The sequence below is a fragment of the Buceros rhinoceros genome, unplaced genomic scaffold (genome assembly GCF_000710305.1).
Source record: "Buceros rhinoceros silvestris isolate BGI_N320 unplaced genomic scaffold, ASM71030v1 scaffold17434, whole genome shotgun sequence".
In the NCBI taxonomy this organism is placed as follows: domain Eukaryota; kingdom Metazoa; phylum Chordata; class Aves; order Bucerotiformes; family Bucerotidae; genus Buceros; species Buceros rhinoceros.
In genome coordinates this window covers 29,582-48,846 of record NW_010410216.1, presented here as the reverse complement: position 1 = coordinate 48,846, position 19,265 = coordinate 29,582, and the positions used below count along the sequence as shown (strand labels likewise).

General features: G+C 42.0%; 1 protein-coding gene across 1 annotated transcript; it reads left to right on the top strand.

The window, feature by feature from the left end:
* Positions 1 to 1,704: 1,704 nt before the first annotated feature.
* Positions 1,705 to 17,783, top strand: CDCA7L (cell division cycle associated 7-like; the record flags this gene model as incomplete). The annotated part of the gene is made up of 10 exons (XM_010135542.1): positions 1,705 to 1,853; positions 5,776 to 5,922; positions 9,210 to 9,341; positions 9,818 to 10,177; positions 11,632 to 11,706; positions 13,077 to 13,262; positions 14,678 to 14,812; positions 15,631 to 15,780; positions 16,907 to 17,043; positions 17,380 to 17,783. Coding segments are annotated over 10 exons (1,502 nt in total), but the record flags the coding sequence as incomplete, so codon positions are not given.
* Between the last annotated feature and the right edge of the window lie 1,482 nt (positions 17,784 to 19,265).

Genomic DNA, 19,265 nt, shown 5'->3' with positions numbered 1-19,265 from the left:
GGCCTCAGGCTCTCCACTGAGGCAGAGTAAATATTGTAAAACAATAGGGGAGAAATCTGATTGACGTGGTAAACTAGAAGCGAATGGCACTTAGCACCTCTGGCACGGTAAGGAGAGGTTCTTCCTGTCTGCCAGTCACCTTTCTAATGCACAGCTAAAAGGGTGCATGCACACCATGTTCCTTCAAGGCTTAGCAAAGGGGAGAAGGATGCAGTCCATTCTTAGTGCTCTCTTTTTTCTCATGGGAGCTTGTTTTTGGGCTAAGCAAGGTCTTCTGCTGGCTCTTTCTCTTCTTTGTGACGCACTGGTGAGCAGTGGGTTCAGTCCAGGCTGAGCCAGAAGGACATAGTGGTGGAGGTTTTCTTGTCTCTGAAATCACGGGTCCTCTGCTGACTGGTAAGTTAGAGTACATGTCCCCCTTGAAAGCAATTGCCAGGGAGGTTGGCAGTACCAAATTGTTTTGAATTGCAAGACCTGCAGTTCCATTTCCCATCCCAGGGTGTAATTTAAGAGGTCCTTTCACAGTAGTTTTGGTACACGGAGCTTGGCAAAGGAGTGCTGTCCGTCAGAGTTTTAGCACCCAAAAAGCCTGGATGCTGTCAGTCCGGAAGTGAAGAGGGGATGCGTTTCATGCCTGTGGTGGTGTACAAAAGTCTTTTCCTTGGAACTCCAGGGCTCAGAAAGTAATTAGAGATGACCACAAATGAAGGGGGTCCTCTTGAATTAGGCAGAATTCAGCGATAACTGTTACTACTGTTTGGATCAGTGAGAGATTAGCTATTAAAAAAGAAGAGATGGTAGCAGCTGACAGTTTTTGGACTGCGTTCATATGCTGACATACTGATATTCGCGTTATTATCTGCGTTTTTGAGAAGGAGGGAATAGTTTCCAGGTAGATGTTTTCTTTGGAAAGTAACATTTTGAATGACTCACCATGTGGTGATGATAGTTGGGCATTCTTTAGTTTAGGATAAAGTAGTTTGACTTAATTATCAGTTTAAATAAAGCAATGTAGAAACCATACTCTACTGTTTTGAAAATAGCTGAGTTTATTAAAATTTCATGGAGTTCTTGGGTTTAGCAGTAGGATGACTGGAGTGAAAATTACCATAACTTTGCAGAAGCAGGGAGAACCACCCTGGAAATCCCAGAAGTTGTTACTGTGACAGATTTACAGGCTCAGGCATAATCCATCTTCACCTGCGCTGGAATCAAAGTGTCCCTGCAAAGGTCATAAAACTGTGTGATGACTGTGTGCTCATTTTATCTCTTTTTCCTTCTTTTCTCTAAACAGTCACCTGCCTTCCAGCTTGCTGCCACTTGTGCCAGGCATATACTTCACCATCCAGAAGGTTGCAGGTTTTTGTGCTCTGATGCTGTTGAGAAATTGTGGAGATGAACTGGGATTTTCCTTTCCTTCCTAGATTTTGTTGTTGCCCTTGGGTCTCAGGCTGGTTGAATGGTGTTGACAGTCCCATTGACTGTGTGTCTAGTTGTGTGATTCTTCTGTACTGTAATACATGACATTGCCTCTCTCTGTCTTCCATGCCTTTCACACGTTTGTATGATGTTTAAAATTAAGCTTTCACACAATGCTGTTTACTATGATTCCAGCGGAAAGACCAGGATCTGGACTTGTAAATAGTTTTGGGTTTTTGGTTTGGCGCTTACCTGCATTCTTACTGCGGCCCTCTCTTCTTGTAGTGCTGCCCGTAATTGTCAGCCTTGGAGCACTTCTCCATTCGGTTGTTATTTTGGGGCTACGAGCCAAACCCAGTGCCTGTAACCCTTGGGTGGTGTGCCTGGGGCTTGCCTGCATACTGAGCCTGCGACAAATCACGAGGTTTTCCAGCGTGAGTTGAGGTGTGACTTTGCACAAGTTTGATTTATGTGAGTATTCGTTTCAGATTAAACTGGGATTATTTATGTTTGACTGGAATGAATAAGCAGCAAGTTTGAGCTTTACTGAAATGATCTGTCCTCTGCTTCAAACAGAGATGTCCATACATTGTACAAACTTGAATGAGGGGAACACAGCCCAACTGAATTTTTTTTTTCATGGTAGGAGCAAAAACGGAGAATTACATCTAGCCCTGCTTTCTTACTCAGTGCGTTCTCCTGATACATCACTGCTGGGGAAGAATGAGCTAATGTGACAATTGACAATGAAAATGATATGCACAAATACCTCCTAAAAAGTTCAATATGGTTGATGGTTGCGTGAAAATAGCTCTAATGCTTCCCACCAAAGCTGTGGGTGTGCGTGCAGGTACCCGTTTTCTCCTTGCAGCATGCCAGGGCAGAAGGGCAAGCATGCCCTTCCCCCAAGTTTTTTTTGGCTTCGGTTATCAGGAAAGTTGCTTTTTCATTTCATACATGAGAATTCTGTCTGTTGATGTGCAAGGTAAAACAACTCACCCTGGGCTTTTCTTTTTCTCCTCTCCTAACACAGCAGGTGGAGTTCATGGGGATGGCACTTGGAAAGGTGTTGTTTTGACTGGTGGGAAGCTCAGGTGCTTTACTTTTCCCATCACTTGTGCGATGAGTGCGGGAGCATCGCTGAAACAGGTCTGACATTGCTGCTGGCCTCATTTTCTGTCTCTGTCACTGCTTTGGTGAAAAGATGTGAAAAGATGTGGTGAAAGATGTGCCAACTCTAATGGGCTGCCTGCTCCCTGTTCTGTGGGAACAGTAACTCTCCTTTGCTGCAGACCAGCAAGTTTGGGTGCCCTCCTGGGTGTACTGGTGGTATTTTGTCAGATTTTGGGAAAGGGAAACCAAGAGATGGTGATCTTGGTTTGAACTTTGATCTTTTTATGTTGAAAAAGCATAGTTGAGGTTGGTTATTCTGGCAATTGTTGTATTGTGTGCTGTTTACAGCAGGGAATGTTTGCTGCTGCTTTTGAAAAGTACCTTGTGGGTGTTTTAAACAAGTTTGTGTATTTTATGTGCAAAAATAACTGAGCTCAGTAGGTACAAAAATTCCTACTTTTTTAGCAGCTGTGAAGTACTTCCAGCTCTTACTAGATTTTTTGATACTTCTCTTTTTGTATCTGGTATCTTAAAAAGACAGTGTTTATCACATCTTTGCAGCATGTCAGCAGACCCTTGTGTCTGAACCTGTGGTCTGTTCATGTTGAAATGTTTTCCCTGAGCAACCTTGAAATGTTTATCACCTCTCTGCTTTCCTGCCTTTTTTAGTGGTTTAGTGGCAAAAAGTTCCTCTCTTGAAGTGCCTGCATCTTTCATGTATTTGCAATAGAATAGTATTTGTCATTTGTGTTTAGGCAAATATGTACTTTCTGTCTTGGGATATGCTACTTTATTGACAAAGTTAAAACGCTAGGCTCTGATGCTGAATATAAATGAGTTTCTGAATGTATTTTAATTGAAAGTTAAAAAATAGAAATGTCTTGTGGCTTCCAGGACTACATGATAAATAACAGGAAACCAACCCATCACGGCAGAGGTGTTCGGTGCAAGCTCCTCTTTGATGTCTGTCTGCTGATAGCAATGGATTTCTGCTGGGAATAAACTTGACTTGTGATTTCAGGTGTAGAAAAACTGGACTTCAAGCGTAGGAATACTGGTGATGAGCAAGCTTGGTCGTGAGGGTGCTCTTTTTTAAGCTCTTTGGAGTATGCCCACTGTGTACATGTCAGGTGTTGTCTGTTAGTAACCTAAGTCCTTCTGGTGAAATGGGAGCTCATCAGTGACTGAATGAGATTCTTCCTAGTCAGGCTATGGGGAGCAAGGCACAAATTAAAAATCTTTGAAATTCTGACTTAAATTGGTACCTTAATATTTGAGAATACATAAATATCAAAAAAGATCTTCTGCTGGGGAAAATTTTTTTTTTCTTTATTCAAAATCAGTAATTACACCCCCATAACAGTTCTTCTGGTGCAGATGCAGAAGTAATAGATGAAGAAATTAGTTGGGCATACAGTAATCACAGCAGTGGCTGACTCGGCTGTACAATAGCAGAAGAACTAATGCAGTGGCTCCTGGAAGCAATTTATTCGTAGCAGCGTGGCTCATAGCTCGTTGCGTGTTGTTCCATTAAATTTCATTTTTAATGCTGCTCGGCACTGAGTGAATTCCTCCATAGCAGTGGAGGTGGATTCTGGCTGCTCGTTGTAAGAGGGGGTGTTGTAAGAAGGGGTTCAACTGTGAACAGCACGATTTCTGCAGCAGTGCGTTGGGTTGTGCCATTATATGCCTGTGAGGGTCAGTTGTTCAGAGGTGAATTCTGCTCTTGCTTAAGCAAAAGTTTTGCATCAGTCTTTATAAAAGCAGAGCGAGAAAAACACTAAGCCCTTGTATGCCCATTACTGTAGCTTATTTCAGAGAGTGAAGCTTTGGTCAAGGTGCTGCTTGTTCTTTTAATGGAAGCGGAATTTTGCCAGCAACATTGTTTTTGGAGAATGAGCCTCCTTTGGGCCATTTGCTTTGGCAGAAATAAATGAAAAAAAAGATAAAATAATAACAAAAAATAATCATTATATGGGGACCTGTGTAGTAACTTTGGTTGTCCGAGACAGTGAACAAAGGCAGGCTGCTGTCAGGTCTGGAGTTCATCTCGGGGATGTTCTCTTGAATGTTCAGGGCTGGAGGCCATGTCCTTCGAATGAGGAACTGGCCCCTCTTACCTGCTGATCTTGCATTCCTGAGAGTTAATGACAGGAGTGGGAAAGTGCGGCATTAGCAAATGGGAAACAGCAGAGAGGCTTGCGTCAAGTAAGAGTAGTGTGTGCGACATGTACGTGTGATCCTGTGAATGTAGAAGATAAATGTCCTGGTGAGTGATGCAGACATTTTTCTCCTTGAGCATTTCTGTGAATGACGAAATGGTTTCGCAAAGGATACTGGGATGTGTAACACTGTGTTCTGAAACTTGGCAAATGCCTTCTGCTTTGATTTTTAAGACTAAATCTGATCCTCCTGCCTTCCAGTTCCTAGATGGGACCTGTCTAAAGCTTGCTTATTGGCTCGTTATGTGGAGAGGCTTTGCTGGAGTGCTTGGTAAAGCATGTGGCCAGGGGAGTGGTTGGATGTGGTGGTACGAGTCTCCTTCTGTGCTGAAGCTGGGCTTCTTGAACTCTGAAGTTGTGACCTTGGTCACCTCAGAAAGTGCCACTGCCTGCCCTTAGCAGTGCTTCCTCCTGGTGGGTCTGTAGCAAATGGAGAGTGTTCTCGGTTGAAGTGGGTTTTCAGTTTCATACCGAGTGTTGCAGAAAAAGCTCTGCGGCAGTACTGGCATAGGCGAATTAGTTGTATTGGTTTTATTTTTGGATTTAGCCAAGTGTCTGCTCGGATACGTAGCTGTGCAGTTATCAGATCTAACGGCAAGGCTTCTGTGTGCTTGTTTAGCATTGCGTTATCTTTGAAGGTGCATCCCTTACCTCTGAACCACTGTTGGGCTATAAGAGGAGGAGCGATGGTGGGTTTCACTGTGGATAAATGGTGCCCTGAGCGCATGCTTGCGAAGATGAGGCACGCACATACCTCTTGTGTCTGAGAAGTACTGTTCTGTGGAGTTAGACATCCTGCATGTTGCATCCTTTCCCTGGTCCCAAATCTGGCGTCTCTGTTTAGGGATTACAGCAATCTGTACAGAATTTTCCTGGAGTTCAGTGTAACAAGGTACAGTTTACACATAGCATATTCTCTGATACAGATTTGTACTTGCATGGGAGTATAAAAATTGCCGTTTTGAGTTTTCCTATTAAGTTGGCATGTCTGACTCGTATCTTCTCTCTTGTTTTGAATCAGAAACAGACACCTAAGGACGTGGCTGACATTTTTAATGCCCCCAGTGACAGTGAAGATTTTCTGGGGTTCCAAGATGATGCTTCCAGACAGAGGTTGTTGTCTGAGGTCAGCTATGCTAGTTTTGATTCCCTGGAGTCAGAAAAAAAGGTAGGAACGGATTGCCATGCCCCAGCTAGGCTTTTTGGTTACAGTACTACTCTGAGCCTGTGTCATGGCTGCGTGAGCCGTAACTCAGCAAAACCCATAGTCTGCAGTCCTCATATTAAAAATAAATGTAAACAGACTTACTATCCTTTTTAGGGTTTAATGATTGCTTTTAAAGACTCTTTGTAATATAAAGAGCAAAATGGGTTTTGTTAGAAGGTGAGTTTAAGGGAAGTAGATAAGTGTAGCACACAGGAAAGAGAGAATTACCATTCTGGGCTGGTGTGCTCTGGGTACATAGGACAGGAAATGCATGATGATAGATGGGCATTTGTGAGTATGCAGACTTCAAGGTATTTCTTCCAGAAATTCATCTCAATGCTGTTTCTGCACTAAAATTGCAAAAATTACTGGTGGTGACCCACAGAAATCATCAGCTCCTGCTGTGACAATCGTGAGATTCGCTGGTTCTCTGCTCTCTTAATGGTGAAGTAGCTTGAATCAACATAAGGATTTGATACTTTTTGTTCTCTGATTTGGTAGCTGGAAGCACCAGCTTAATGTACAAGAAAGGGAGAGAACCAGTGTGCTGTCTTTGCTGCCAGAAAAAATTGGTTGTAGTGTTTTAGAAGCATATAATTATATACTTGATAGTTATGGGCTCATGGGCCATACAGACAGCTTTGTTAGTTGTGCTCTCAAAAAGGTCCCTCCATTCCATTAATAACAACATTGAAAATGCCTTTTTGTTTTTTCTTTTCCTAGTCCATCGGGTCAGTACCTGGTTCAGAGGTGGGGAAGACAAGCAAGATGACTAGTCTTAGCAGAGGAAACAGGCAGAATGAGGCTGGTTACCAACATGTGCTATTTCTGAGCCTTTGTAGGCAAATGGCCTCAGGAGAGGGCGAAAGCGCTTCAGGGGTAGAGCCACAGTCTGCACTATAGAGAAAGACTGTGGCTAAAATGTAGTGAAATATGCCGGGCCCTAAATTGCTTCCTAATGTTGTTGCTAGACTTTGGTACTCGTAACTTAAGAAAACGAGGAGGTAGCTTGCTGTTGTATTCGTGGCTTTGTGTGGAGCATGAAGAAGGATCAACGAGGAGAGGTGGTAGTGGGGGGGGAGCTTCTGCTGCCTATTTGGGAACCGCATGCACCTTAGTTTACTTCTCTCTGCCTTGGTTTCCCAATTTGTGAGCTGGAGAGTATGATAATCATCTTTGCGAAACACTTCAAAATCCGCTGATGAAAAATGCTGTGGAAGAGCTAGATTCTGTTACTTTAACGTGCATTACAGGGAATCCTCGTGAGGGTTGTTCCAAATTTACAGCTGGCACTGCAGCCTTCCTCATCATTCCTGTGTTTCCCTTGGGCTGAGAATTATTACAAATTGCCACCAGTATTGAATTTAACTCCTTTACCACTAAATGGTAGAATAAAATAAAACCACATTTTTTTTTTTTTATCCTGAGTTCCATGCCTTCATGATGCCAGACACCACTGTTGCTGAGAAAGACCATGGGTACTTGTTGTGCAGATGACAAAAAGGTTTTGGTGTGAAGAGCAAAACTATGGGCAAAGTTCAGAAGAATTCTGCAGTTGTTGGGAGAGAAGGCAAAGCAGCTGCCCTGCGGGGATGGTGAACGGGATGTTGGTGCGTCAGGTGTTCCCTTGCATGTTGATGTGCAAATGCATTAGCAAGCAGTGTCTGCTTTTCCTCAGGGCTTTCTGCAATCCGATTCCCATAATCTCTGCACTTCTGCTGAGTTTCAGACATTTCTCCTATAGGCGTTCCTGACGCGTTTTTTATCTTGTGTAGACCATTCTTCATAGGTGAAGCAGCATAGCTCTAGCTGTGTTATTTTTAGTCACTTTAGCTAACAAACAGCTTATTTCCCACCTCCCCCAACCTTAATTGTGGAATTTCATGAAAACACAGAATGCATGAAAACACAGAATGCATAAAACCTTCCGTTTCCCTCCAAGAAATGCAACTTGAAGTAACTTCTCTATTGTGTTTGTTCTTTTCTCAAGCAGCTGCACTGCAGCTATCGACAAAAGAATAAAGCATTTTTGCTTGGAGAAAACTCATTCCAGTTACCCTTAATAATTTGAAGATGTTTAAGAGTAAAAACTGGCGTATGCAGTAGCTCCTCCCTCCCATTCACTTGTAAGTTTTGCACTCATCTATTGTATCTGGTTTTCACCAGATATTAATGTAGTGTGTAATTAAAGCCAGGGAAGGGAGGGAATTGAAAGGAAGAATAAAGATATTTAGAAAGTGCATTGTATGAAAGGTCATTTTTGTATCTTGCGTGGGAGAAAGAAATAGCAGAGGAAAATTGGGGAAACAAACTTAAGTGACTGTTGCTGACTTTCAAGAGGCAGGTGTGGGGTGAACATGGGTTATCATGAACAAGTCTTTCAGGAGACTAACTGGGACACACTGACAGATCTTTTTTGACAGGTCTTTACTAATTGTGACTAGAAGTGTGTAAATATATTTCTGATTCAGTAAATGCATTGTGTTTAACTGGTACGTAATGAGCATATTGTGAAGAGTGTTCTGATGAGATCTTAGTTTATTTTTTATGGGCTTTTTACTTCCTAGTCTGTAGGCAAAAATCTAGCATCTGACCTTAGGACACATTTGAATGATAAACTGCACCATTAAAACAGAGAGAGTTGAGCAGTTGGAAGGTGGTGGGATATTAGGCTGTTCAAAGGTCCATCGTTTTGTGTTGGTATCTTGTCTCTTCAGTGATGGTGTAACAGCGTGAGAAGGAGTGGACGCCGAATCCAGGAGCCTTGAGTGTTGCTACAGCCAGTCTAGGGGAGAGTGCTGTTTCTACTGTTAAATGAAAGAAGGAAGGGTTCTTTCTTACTGTGGTTGTGATTTGTATTTTCTTCCATTCAAGGTCTGGTTTTCCACATTCAGAGGAAAACGTACAAAACAACACGATCATTTACACGTAAGAAAACCGATAGTTTATTTTTATTTGGTAGTAATGAAGAAGAGGAGGAAGAGGCGAAGAAGAAAGCTTCCCCCACGAGAAGCAGCTGAGTTAGAGCCCTGTACTCAAAATGAGGGGAAAAAAATCCTGCCAAGTTGAAATAACTCAGTGCTGAAACTCTGAATGCCTTCTGATTTTTTCCTTTGACAGGCTTTGCCTGCAAAGTGCTTTCTCAGTGTACGCCTTCTAAGTAGTACCTGCTTGAACCTCAGAACCTGTTCTTTGTGACTGTGACTATTCTGACTGTCTCTCACAGCTACTGGCTGGTATTTTTACAGGAGGTTCGATATCAGTCCAGATACCTGACTGAAGAACTGCGGAGGATTTTCACTGAAGACACTGACTCTGAAACAGAAGCATTTGAAGGCTTCACTTCAAGTGAGGTGGATGTGAACAAGAAAGGAGATCTGGTAAAGGCAGTCACCTATGTGTGAATGTATATGTTGATTTCTTCTTTTCTGTCTCTTCTGTGTAAAGCTCATGTCCTAGCAGGAGTGTTTCTGATATATCATGATGTTCTTTCTTTATGCTGAAGAAAAAGAATATCTATTACCTTAAAAAGGAAAAGCAAGCTTTATTTAACGTAACATTGCATATTAGAAATGAGAACTTCTTCCCCTGCTTGTAGACTGCACTGGGCAAGATTGTTCCTCTGAAGACAGCGATGTCCGTAGCCCAGACAAAATTATTAAGTAGATTTTGTGTTTGTTTCTGCGCAGGGAGAAGTAGTGTCCTGCCAGCTTTTAAAAGTTTGTTGATTTAGTGAATTAATGACAGTGGTCAGACACCTTCGGGTGGTGAGACTGTTGCCTAGAATTAGTGATTTAAAAATGACCTTTCTTGTGTCTCAGTCAGTAATGTAACATGAGATTCTTCATTCCTCTAGGCAAAGGAGTCAGACTTGAGTGGTGAAGAATGTGATAATTTATTGGGTAGTGAGGAAGAAGAGGAGGAAGAGGCAAAGAAGAAAGTTTTCCCCAGGAGAAGAAGCTTTGGCCTTCGTGTTGCCTTGCAGTTTCCCACCAGAAAGTCATCAGAGAAAAAAGTGCCTGAAGAGGCTTTTTCTAACTTACCTCAAAAGGACACTGAATCCCTCATGCCTCTTTCAAAAGACATAAGCTGCAAGCGGCGGGACAAAGTAGAGGGCTCTGCTTCAGAGTCTGAAGAAGAGATTAAAGAAACACAGGAGGAAAGTTCCAGTGCTCTGCTTAAGAGAGCCATGAATATTAAAGAAAATAAAGCCATGGTAAGACTTATGAGCAGTGCTTTATTCTCTGACATTTACTTCCAGATGCATAGCTTTTGCACAGTTGAATTTTGAGGTCCTCACTGGTGCAGTGCTGGGACTTTGGGAAAATCTCATGATGGTTTGTGTTTGAATTTTTCCTACCTAGGAAAACCCTAAAGGACATCAGCACTCACTTAACCCTAGGATAGCCTCAAGTAGGACTAGCCTGTTCAGGTTTAATATCAGAGCTGAACCAAGCATTTTGGATGTGGATGTGAACAAAGTTACAGATGCCCAAGCTGCAGTCTTATATTCAGAACGTGTCAGACAAACAGCTGGTTCCTTCAGGTGGTTTGTGTTGTCATTTGCACAATAGAGTTTCTACTTTTCGCTTATGTCTGGCGGATCTATTGCAGTTACTGATTGGAAAGCCAGCTAAAAACTGCTAAGGACAATAAACATAATTTTTCAGTTGTGTGGGATGTGATGTTTACAAACTACCAAAAGTGCATGCATGTGTAGGTGTGGAAAAGAGAGACACTGGTTGTTCCCTAAAGCTTTTTCCTATAGTGTCCAAAATGCCACCAGCTCTTTTTAATTATCGTGCTGCTGTGCAAATCCAAGTTGATGTTGGGTCCTCAGTGGCTCCTTCAGTTTTACTATATTCCAGGAAAAGCTGCAGCTTCCAAGCACTCTTGTGCTCAAGTACACCCCTGCAGCTCCCTCGTAAAAACTTGCTTTAGTTTTGTACCTGTGTTCCTAATCTGTCTTGTATCCTCACTGCTGTGGTGTTGGTCTTGCTGCTTTTCCACCCCTCTCACTTTCCACTCCTCATGCTTCTGGTGCTGCATACACCGTGGTTGGGGAGCTGCCAGTGGGGATAAGTTGTACACAACATTACTGCATGTTTTGCAGCATTTGTGAAATTAGCATTAGCTGTCATGATTGAAAAAGGGATGTTCCTACTCATTGCTACTAAGGACCACTGAAAAATGAGGACCCAAGTGTCCCTGCTGCAATGTCACTGCTTAAGAGGATGCTCTTAAGTTCCCTGGCAAAAAGCACAGGTGTATCAGCAGTCATTCAGCAAAACAGCCCACGGTCTTCTGGCCAAGGGCACCCTGTCTGCCTTTTCTCCCTCCTGTCATATGGACTCCAGATTTCTCATTATCAGTCATAGATATCATAACCATATTGTAATGCGCTTCTTCAGTGCTGTTTTGACAAGATCGTTTGTAATTCTACCTAATTCTAATTCCTAGTAGGGATTAATGGGAGTTGTGAAGTTAGTACTGCCTACAGAGTTTTGCTCATTCATGGGTAAATGATCCCCTTTTATGAGCCCCACTTAAGTAAAGTGCCTCCAGAAAGGTTTCATGCACTGGAAGTTCATATGTTAAGATAAAATTCAGAGTGTTTCTTATTTGCAAGTTTGCAGTGTGTTTTCAAAGCGGCATCGTTGTTGATTTCAGCTTGCCCAGCTGCTGGCAGAACTGAATTCCATACCTGACCTGTTCCCAGTGAAAACACCCACCTCAACTCCTTCGGTAAGTCTCCAGTACTGACTAGAGGTGACAGCGAGTTTTGCTAGACTTAGGGTTAACGTGTTTCCTGATTAAATGCTCTCACCAAGTTTTTTCTGGTTTTCTTTGGTTTTGGTCACTTGGTGAGATGCAGCTCTATCATTTTTGCCCCAGAAATAGTTGAGATGCTAGACAAATGTCTATGTATGTGGGAATAAGGAAGCATAGTTGCTTTCCTTTGGGTTTCCATCCCGATAATTTCCTTGTTAACTTCCCTCTTGCAGGCTTCTCTTTTAAAATCCACACTTCCCAGCAGAGCTGTGCTGATGAAATTCAACCACTTCAACATGAACCCAGAATGATACTGTAGTTGCTTCAACTGACTTTTCCTGGCTAGGGACAGAGAGCCGTCAACCTCTCTAGGTTCTCTGTAATGTGTTTCCATATATTATAAACCAAAGAGATTTGAGGAAAAATTGAAGAGCCATGTTGTTGCAAAGCCCAAGTAGAAATGCCGGTGTAGTGGTTGTCAGGTGAAAAGGTGAAACCAAATTCCACAGGCTTTGAAAGGCTGGAACCTTGCTAGCTCTTGTTAAATGCTATAGAAACTTAAACATCCTTTGAATACATACATAAGCCTGCTACTTCTATTTAGCATCTTTGAGGAAGGTCGAGGACATCAGGAGTGTTCTAGTTACCCCATCTGCTCCAGCCTGATGTCTTATAACGTGCTTTCCAACTTCTTCTGAAGGAAATAACTAAAGTGTATGGTGGCAAGCAGACTTGCTTCCTACATCTTGTTTATGCTGTCAGATTTAGTAGCTGCCTTTATGGTAGGTGTCCATGCAGGACTTCTTTTGCCTGAATTCAATCATGCAGTAGTTGGCAGGTGTGACAATACGAAGAGGGTATCTTGTGCCTCCTAGTGATTTCCAGGTCTTAGAAGTAGGAGAAGCAGCTTATTAATGCCCTTTCATTATAAAAAATATATAAGAAAATAACCTAGAATTTGCATTATTACTCAAAGGTGTATTGGGATTGTGGGAAAATCTGAACATTTAGCTACTGAAGACCAGTGGGAGTTAGCTTCCTCTTTAATATGCTGTACATAAAATTTTGGTACAGTTCTGTGATGCCAGAACCAGGATAGATGTTAGTTGGAATAGAATTTGACTGTGAAGGTGTGGGTTTTAAAAGGAGCAAAAAGGTATAGCACTGGGGAGGATACGTCAGAATGCTACAAAATGGTGTGGTTGGGCTTAACAAAGAGTGGGAGAAGAACAGATTAGTTCATGATAGTACAAGTGTGGTACAGACATTTTCAGATAATTTCTGGTGTTTCATACTCAGACATAACTGAAAGGACAGTTACTGGAGTCTTCTTCTCTTTCTAGAAACAAAAGAAAATCCCAAGGAGGACGTTTTCTGAAGGCCAGATAGCACGTCGCATGAACCCAACCAGAAATGCTCGTCCACCAGAAAACTTTGCCTTGGAGAAATTTACTGTGTCAGCTGTCAAATTTGCAGAACACTTCCGTAGCTATAGACAACAAAACCTCTTGAAGAAGAGACTCAGTGTGGTATTTGCCAGACTTTGATATCTCCTGTAGTCAGGGATTAGGAAACATTTGAATGGTTGGCCAGTACTTAGAGCAGATATCACACCCTACAGAACATTAATGAGAACCTTTGGTTGCCATTAGCTACAGAAGGAGTTATATTCAGGCCTTCCTGCTTCATCTTTCACCTGTTAACTGGGCTCTATTTGTGACCTGTGTTGTCCAAACATACCAAGGCATGGTTTATTATTTATTCACTATCTGAAAATTACTAGAGCCCACAGTGTAGAAGGCCTTCGAGTGGCAAGGCAGCAGGTGGGGGTGACAAAGCAGATCTCTATCTTTAGACTTGGAAAAAAATAGCAAAAACCCTTCTCTGGAAATAGCAGAGGGAAGATAGGCATTGTATAGCTGAACTGAGAATGAATGAAGGGAATCTGCACCAACAAACTGCTGATGAACTGACTAGCCAGTGAAATGTTGCAGGTTTTATTCTTCCTCAATTATTTGAAATCAGGTATTTTTCCCTCCCTTAGCTTATGGTTGTCATTTGTCTTGGTTATATTTACTGTCTAGTAAATATACCTTTATGTAAAGGTAAATAAATCTTTATGTGGAAGACTCTTTACGTTTGTATTTGCACAAGCTGGATCCCAGTTCTGCCTGTAGGAATGAGTGCTGAGCATAGTTGAAGCATTATAGAGGTAACTGGACTATTAAAAAAATGAAGTAACACTGAATGAGAACCTGGGCTGGTAAATGACTATTTTGGAGAGATTAGAGCTGATCTAGGGTGAAGGACAAATGAGATGTTAAGAGTGGAAAAGGGGGAAGGCTAGGTATCAGAGGAGACTTGTACATCAATAGGGGGTCAAAGAGAATTATATTTAGAAGGAAAAAAAGAGCACTTAATAGTGAGTGAAGGAGTTACATCCCATTTGTTATTTGGAAGGTAAGAAGGGGCTGGGTACAGCTGGACTAACCTAAAACTTCAGTAGCTTTTTTGCAGGACATTGGAGATTGTCATTGGAGAAAGTAATTGGAGGGTATGCTAGGAGATTGAAGGAGCAAAGAGAAGGCTCATGGGCATAGTTCCTTACTTATGAAGAGTTACAGTGGAGGTGTGCTGGGAATGTAAAGAAAAGGAGGCAGCAGAAGAACATCGTTAGGGATTTGTGGAAATAGAAATATCAAAGATGGGAAGGAAGAATATACAAACAAAATAAATAATAAATGGAGTAGAGAAAAGATTAGCGAGGAGAGAGAGAGACACGGTGATGATTTGGAAACTATTCCAAACTGTTCCACCACTATTCTGGTGGTCCCTGAGGCCCCTCTAGACTGCCTAAACGTTATAAATGAAAGAATTTGTCATCAAGTGTGGTGACAGGGTCTTCATGGCACCAGACAAAAGGTGTTGAGATGAGTTTGTTTAGCAGGGGGATTGTGGAGTGCGCAAAAGAAGGAGATCATCGAAGTATTCATCTCAGCGTCCAGTAGAGGATATTACTGAGGAGGAGCTGGACAACATTGCAATCACTGTTAAAGACAAAATCTATGACAAAGTTCTAGTAAGTGGCTGCTCTATTCTTTATAGAAACTGTGTCCATGCGCTTGAAATTGAAAGTACCTTAATAAGAAGGTATGCTCTTCTGAGGTTCTGGAGAGTGCAGCTTGGTATCAATTATATTACAGAAGTACAACTTTGAAAGCTTTGCCAGGCTTCTGAGGGCTTGCCTGTGCTAGTTCATACACCCCACCAACTCTTTGCCTCTGCAAAGAAGTGGTTTCTTGCCACAGAGCTGTTAAGTGGGATTTGCTGCTGCTATGACTCACCACTGATAAGAGCTGATAGCTCTTTTATTTTTCATTCTCACTTATGAATGTAGTGGTGGCGGTTGTACCAGTAAATAATGGTGATCCCTGCTGCTCTGTGTATCTCCTGGAAATTACATATCTGTACAGGTTGGGTAGTGTCCCAAGCTCTGGATGGAACTCCTCCATCCTTTCCTTCACTGGATTTGGCTGTTGTTAATTGTCATAAAGATCTAGATGATCAGTTTACTATATATTCTGTGCTTCGTTGTATTTGCACAAGTTTACTTTCTGAATAGCTTTTTCCTGGATAGAAGAAAGGATCAAAACTGAGACATGAGGTTCATACTCCGAATGCAACTGAGGCTGGGCACTGTCTCAAATTCCTAGCATCTCTCCGGATAACTCTGATTTATCATAATAATAGAACTTACAGTTCTTACTGAGATTTTCAGAGCTGAATTTGACTTTGAAGTTTGTGCTTTGCTATCAGCAGATATATTAGGAATGTTCAGCAACAAGCATTTTAAGATGTCCTTCATACATATGTGTTTCTCCTCCTTTCCAACTTTAGGGTAGTACTTGCCACCAATGTCGACAAAAGACAATTGATACAAAGACAATCTGTCGCAACCAGGGCTGTGGGGGAGTAAGAGGGCAGTTTTGTGGACCATGTCTTCGAAATCGATATGGGGAAGATGTGAAATCAGCACTGCTTGATCCAGTAAGTATTCATTTCTTGGACTTGGAAAGGAAGTGTAATGAATGCGGTTTTGTTAGTAAGTTGTTATGAGCATGAGCTGAAAGGTTTTTGCCATGAGAAGATCTGTAGTACAGTTACAACTGACACTGATCTTGTTGGAACTCAGGTGAAAGGTGCTTGACCTGCATTATAATTTACCCATCTTCGAGCTTTGAAGCTCTACTTGCTTGCCAGATAGTGGAGGGAAAGTGTGAGACCTTTTAAGAAAAGGAATCTTTCCCCTTTCAGAAAAACACCAGAACGTACCCTTTTTAATGCTCTCAGAAATGTGGCATGCAAAGCAGGTTCCTTGTCTTGGCTTCTAATTTTTAAATACAAGAAAAAAAAGGAGAAGGATACCTAAGAGTCTTAGGGTTGGTTCCTTTTTTTTGTTGTCCTCTGAGGCACTGAGTAAGGAGAGAGCACAGGTTGCTGCCAGAGAATGAGGCACATAGGTACACAAAGACCTCTTGGCGGAACAGTTCTCTCCATGCCCAACTTGTTCAGGGACTTTATTTTTTTTGCCCACCTCTGGTTTAGAGATGGGCTTCTGGGCTGTTGTGAAGGACAGTGAAGACCTAATGGCTCTGATGTGCTGGCTCGGTGTGGCCGTGGCTGCTATACAGTAATGCAGGCTGTGAGCACCTGCGCCGCTGTGTTCAGTTGCTGAGCAGCTGGGAGATGCCTGCCTGTGAATGTACGTGCTGGGTAACTGAGTCCCAGGAATTGTGTTATACCAGCAGGCAGAGCCAAAGAAACTTGTCACAGTGGATATCCATCTTTTTCCAGGGAGGTCAGTGGGATCAGGCTAGCATAGGATGAGTTATCGTTAGGTATTACAGGTGCCTTTAGTCTATTTCAGAATGCATACTAAGCACATCAGAGAACCTGAGTCTTCAGACTAAGAAGTATTCAAGCAAACAGGGTAATAATGTAATCATTTCTTTAATCCTGCAGAATTTGGGAAGTGTTAACAAGGTTGGTTGGCTGGCTGATAGAGGCTTTTAAAACCTTGCCCTGAACAACTCATGTCTGAGTGGTGGGAAAGAAAATATAACCTTGCTCATGGCTTGCCTGTACCCCCCCTCCCACATTCACCCTCTTGCAGGCCTGGATCTGTCCTCCTTGTCGTGGGGTGTGCAACTGCAGCTACTGCCGCCGGCGAGATGGGCGATGTGCCACAGGCATGCTCATCCACTTGGCCAAGTTCTACGGCTATGACAATGTCAAGGAGTACCTGGAAAGGTGAGGGCTGTGTCCTGTGGTCATTCCTTTGTTAACTGTCATGGCCCTTAAGTAATACCTGCTTCTGTGGCCTGGGGCGGATCCTGAACCTATGCAAAGAAATCTCATGGACTTTAGATGTCTCCTTAGACTGAAACCAGCTTCCTTTAAGTGAGTCATATTGCCTGTGTAAACAGGTATTTGCTTGAATTTAAATGCTTTTGCATATTTTGAATTCCATATTGATTGCTTGAAGCATATACAAGTGCTCTTTTTGGAAGTTATCTTCAGCAATGGAACCTGTCTGTTTCCTGAGTTTCCCACAAAGCCCTAACGCTGTTTTCTCACGTCTTCTAGTTTACAGAAACAACTGGCGGATGACAGTTGAGAACACTGAACTCAAGCTGTGCCTGCAACTGGTTAATATGTTGACAAAATTTTGACTTCAAAAGGTTATTACTGTGTTTTTATATAAGATAGAATTGTAGAGTACAGTATATGCATTTCTGTGCTGGGAAGTTCTTGATTTATGTGGTCTTATGCAAAAGGTCTCTCAGGAAAATGTTTTGGTAGAGAAATCTACATGCACAGAGCTATACGTTAAGTGAAATGGCACTCTTGAACCTTGAGTGGATAATTTTTAACAGAGCTACACAACCACAGGATGAAAAACTTGGTCAATTTGAGCAATATTTTTATTTATGTAGTTGTGCAAGTTTGCAGAAAGGATGTTTAACCACCACCTGTAAAGCAAACCCTATCTTTATGGTCAGTAGAGAACACAAGGGATTTTTTGTTACTTTAAAGATTCAGTTTTCCAGCCCTTGCCTTCTGAACACATTCCTCCACCTGTGGTTTATGGAACTTGTCCCTGCAAAGAAGGGAAGGGTACTTCCATCTGAATGCCAAAGCTGATGCAACATACTAGTGGGAGGACGATGATTCTTTTTAAATTCCAAAGTGCAATTAATAATTGAATCATGAAAGTGGAAGAGTGTTTCGTCAAAATTTATAAAATTTTAAACATCATCCCAATAAAGAAAAAGAATTGCTCACCAGCAGTTTTTCTGTGATGCACCTGCTTCCCGAACCTTACGCAGCTGTAACTGGTTAACTGGTTTAAATCACGAAGATCAGGATTTTTTACATACCCTTCATACTTAGATGGTTTTTTGTATGTTCAACCAAGCTTTTAAACAACCTTGTTTAAGTGCAACATTTGCATTGCAGTATGATTATGTTAAAACTTGTAAGATACACATTTCTTTTTATGTAGAGAGAATAAAGAATAATAAAGAGGCATATTTTGTGAGTCAGACTACAGCCAACTGCTGATGTTTCCCAATTACTTTCCCATAGCTGGTGTAATGAGGGAATGCTTGCAAATCAATAATCATTATGTGGAGAAACACAAGAACACAGCACCGGTGGATGAGGAAATAACAACACAGAGCACATAAGTGTTATGCTAAGGATTGTGTTTGTGAGGCAAATCTCCTGCTCCAGCTGCCTGTGAAAAATATTTGTCTCCTTTTGCTTTAACTACAAGCAAGGCAGCTTGAGAAAGCGCCATGTACTGTTGAAACTTAGTACTAAACTGCCAAGAGTTAGAGCTACTCCTGCCAGACCTGTTTAGCTTCCTTCTCCTACTTGTCAGTGAAGTCCAAATGTAAGCTTGCCCTCTGCTTTTGGTTTTATAAATGGAACGTTCATAAGCATTCTTAGCTTCCCTTTGATCCACTGGAATAGCCCTTACAAAAATGGCTTCATTGCTGGAGCCAATTCCTTGAGCCGGCCCTCCGCTACGGTCTCCAGCTGGAGACGTCCAGCCTGGTGCCTGCAAGAAATATAGGCACATGGTTTACATGATGATCTGTAGTGCAAGACCAGAGTAATTTGGGTTTAAATAGTTGCTTATTGCTAAATACTTAAAGCTACGTTGGAACATACAGATTTAGTGTAGACTGTTGTGTGTCATCTCTTTGTATGAACGTGGAGAAGAGTATGACCCTTTTACTATATTCAGGTCTGGTGAAGAGTATGAGTAATGATGATGTTTCTCTAATTGCCTGTTGGAGTCAATCACCTTTCCTCTAAATTAGCTGTAACTTAGTTGACAGCCTAAGTTAAAACGAAAATCTCATTTTGACTGCAGGCCTTAATTGTCGTGCCTGAACTAGATGCCTCAGTGTCAGGAAAATACAACTCTAAAAGAAGTGCAAGGTAACAATGTTTATCCTCTG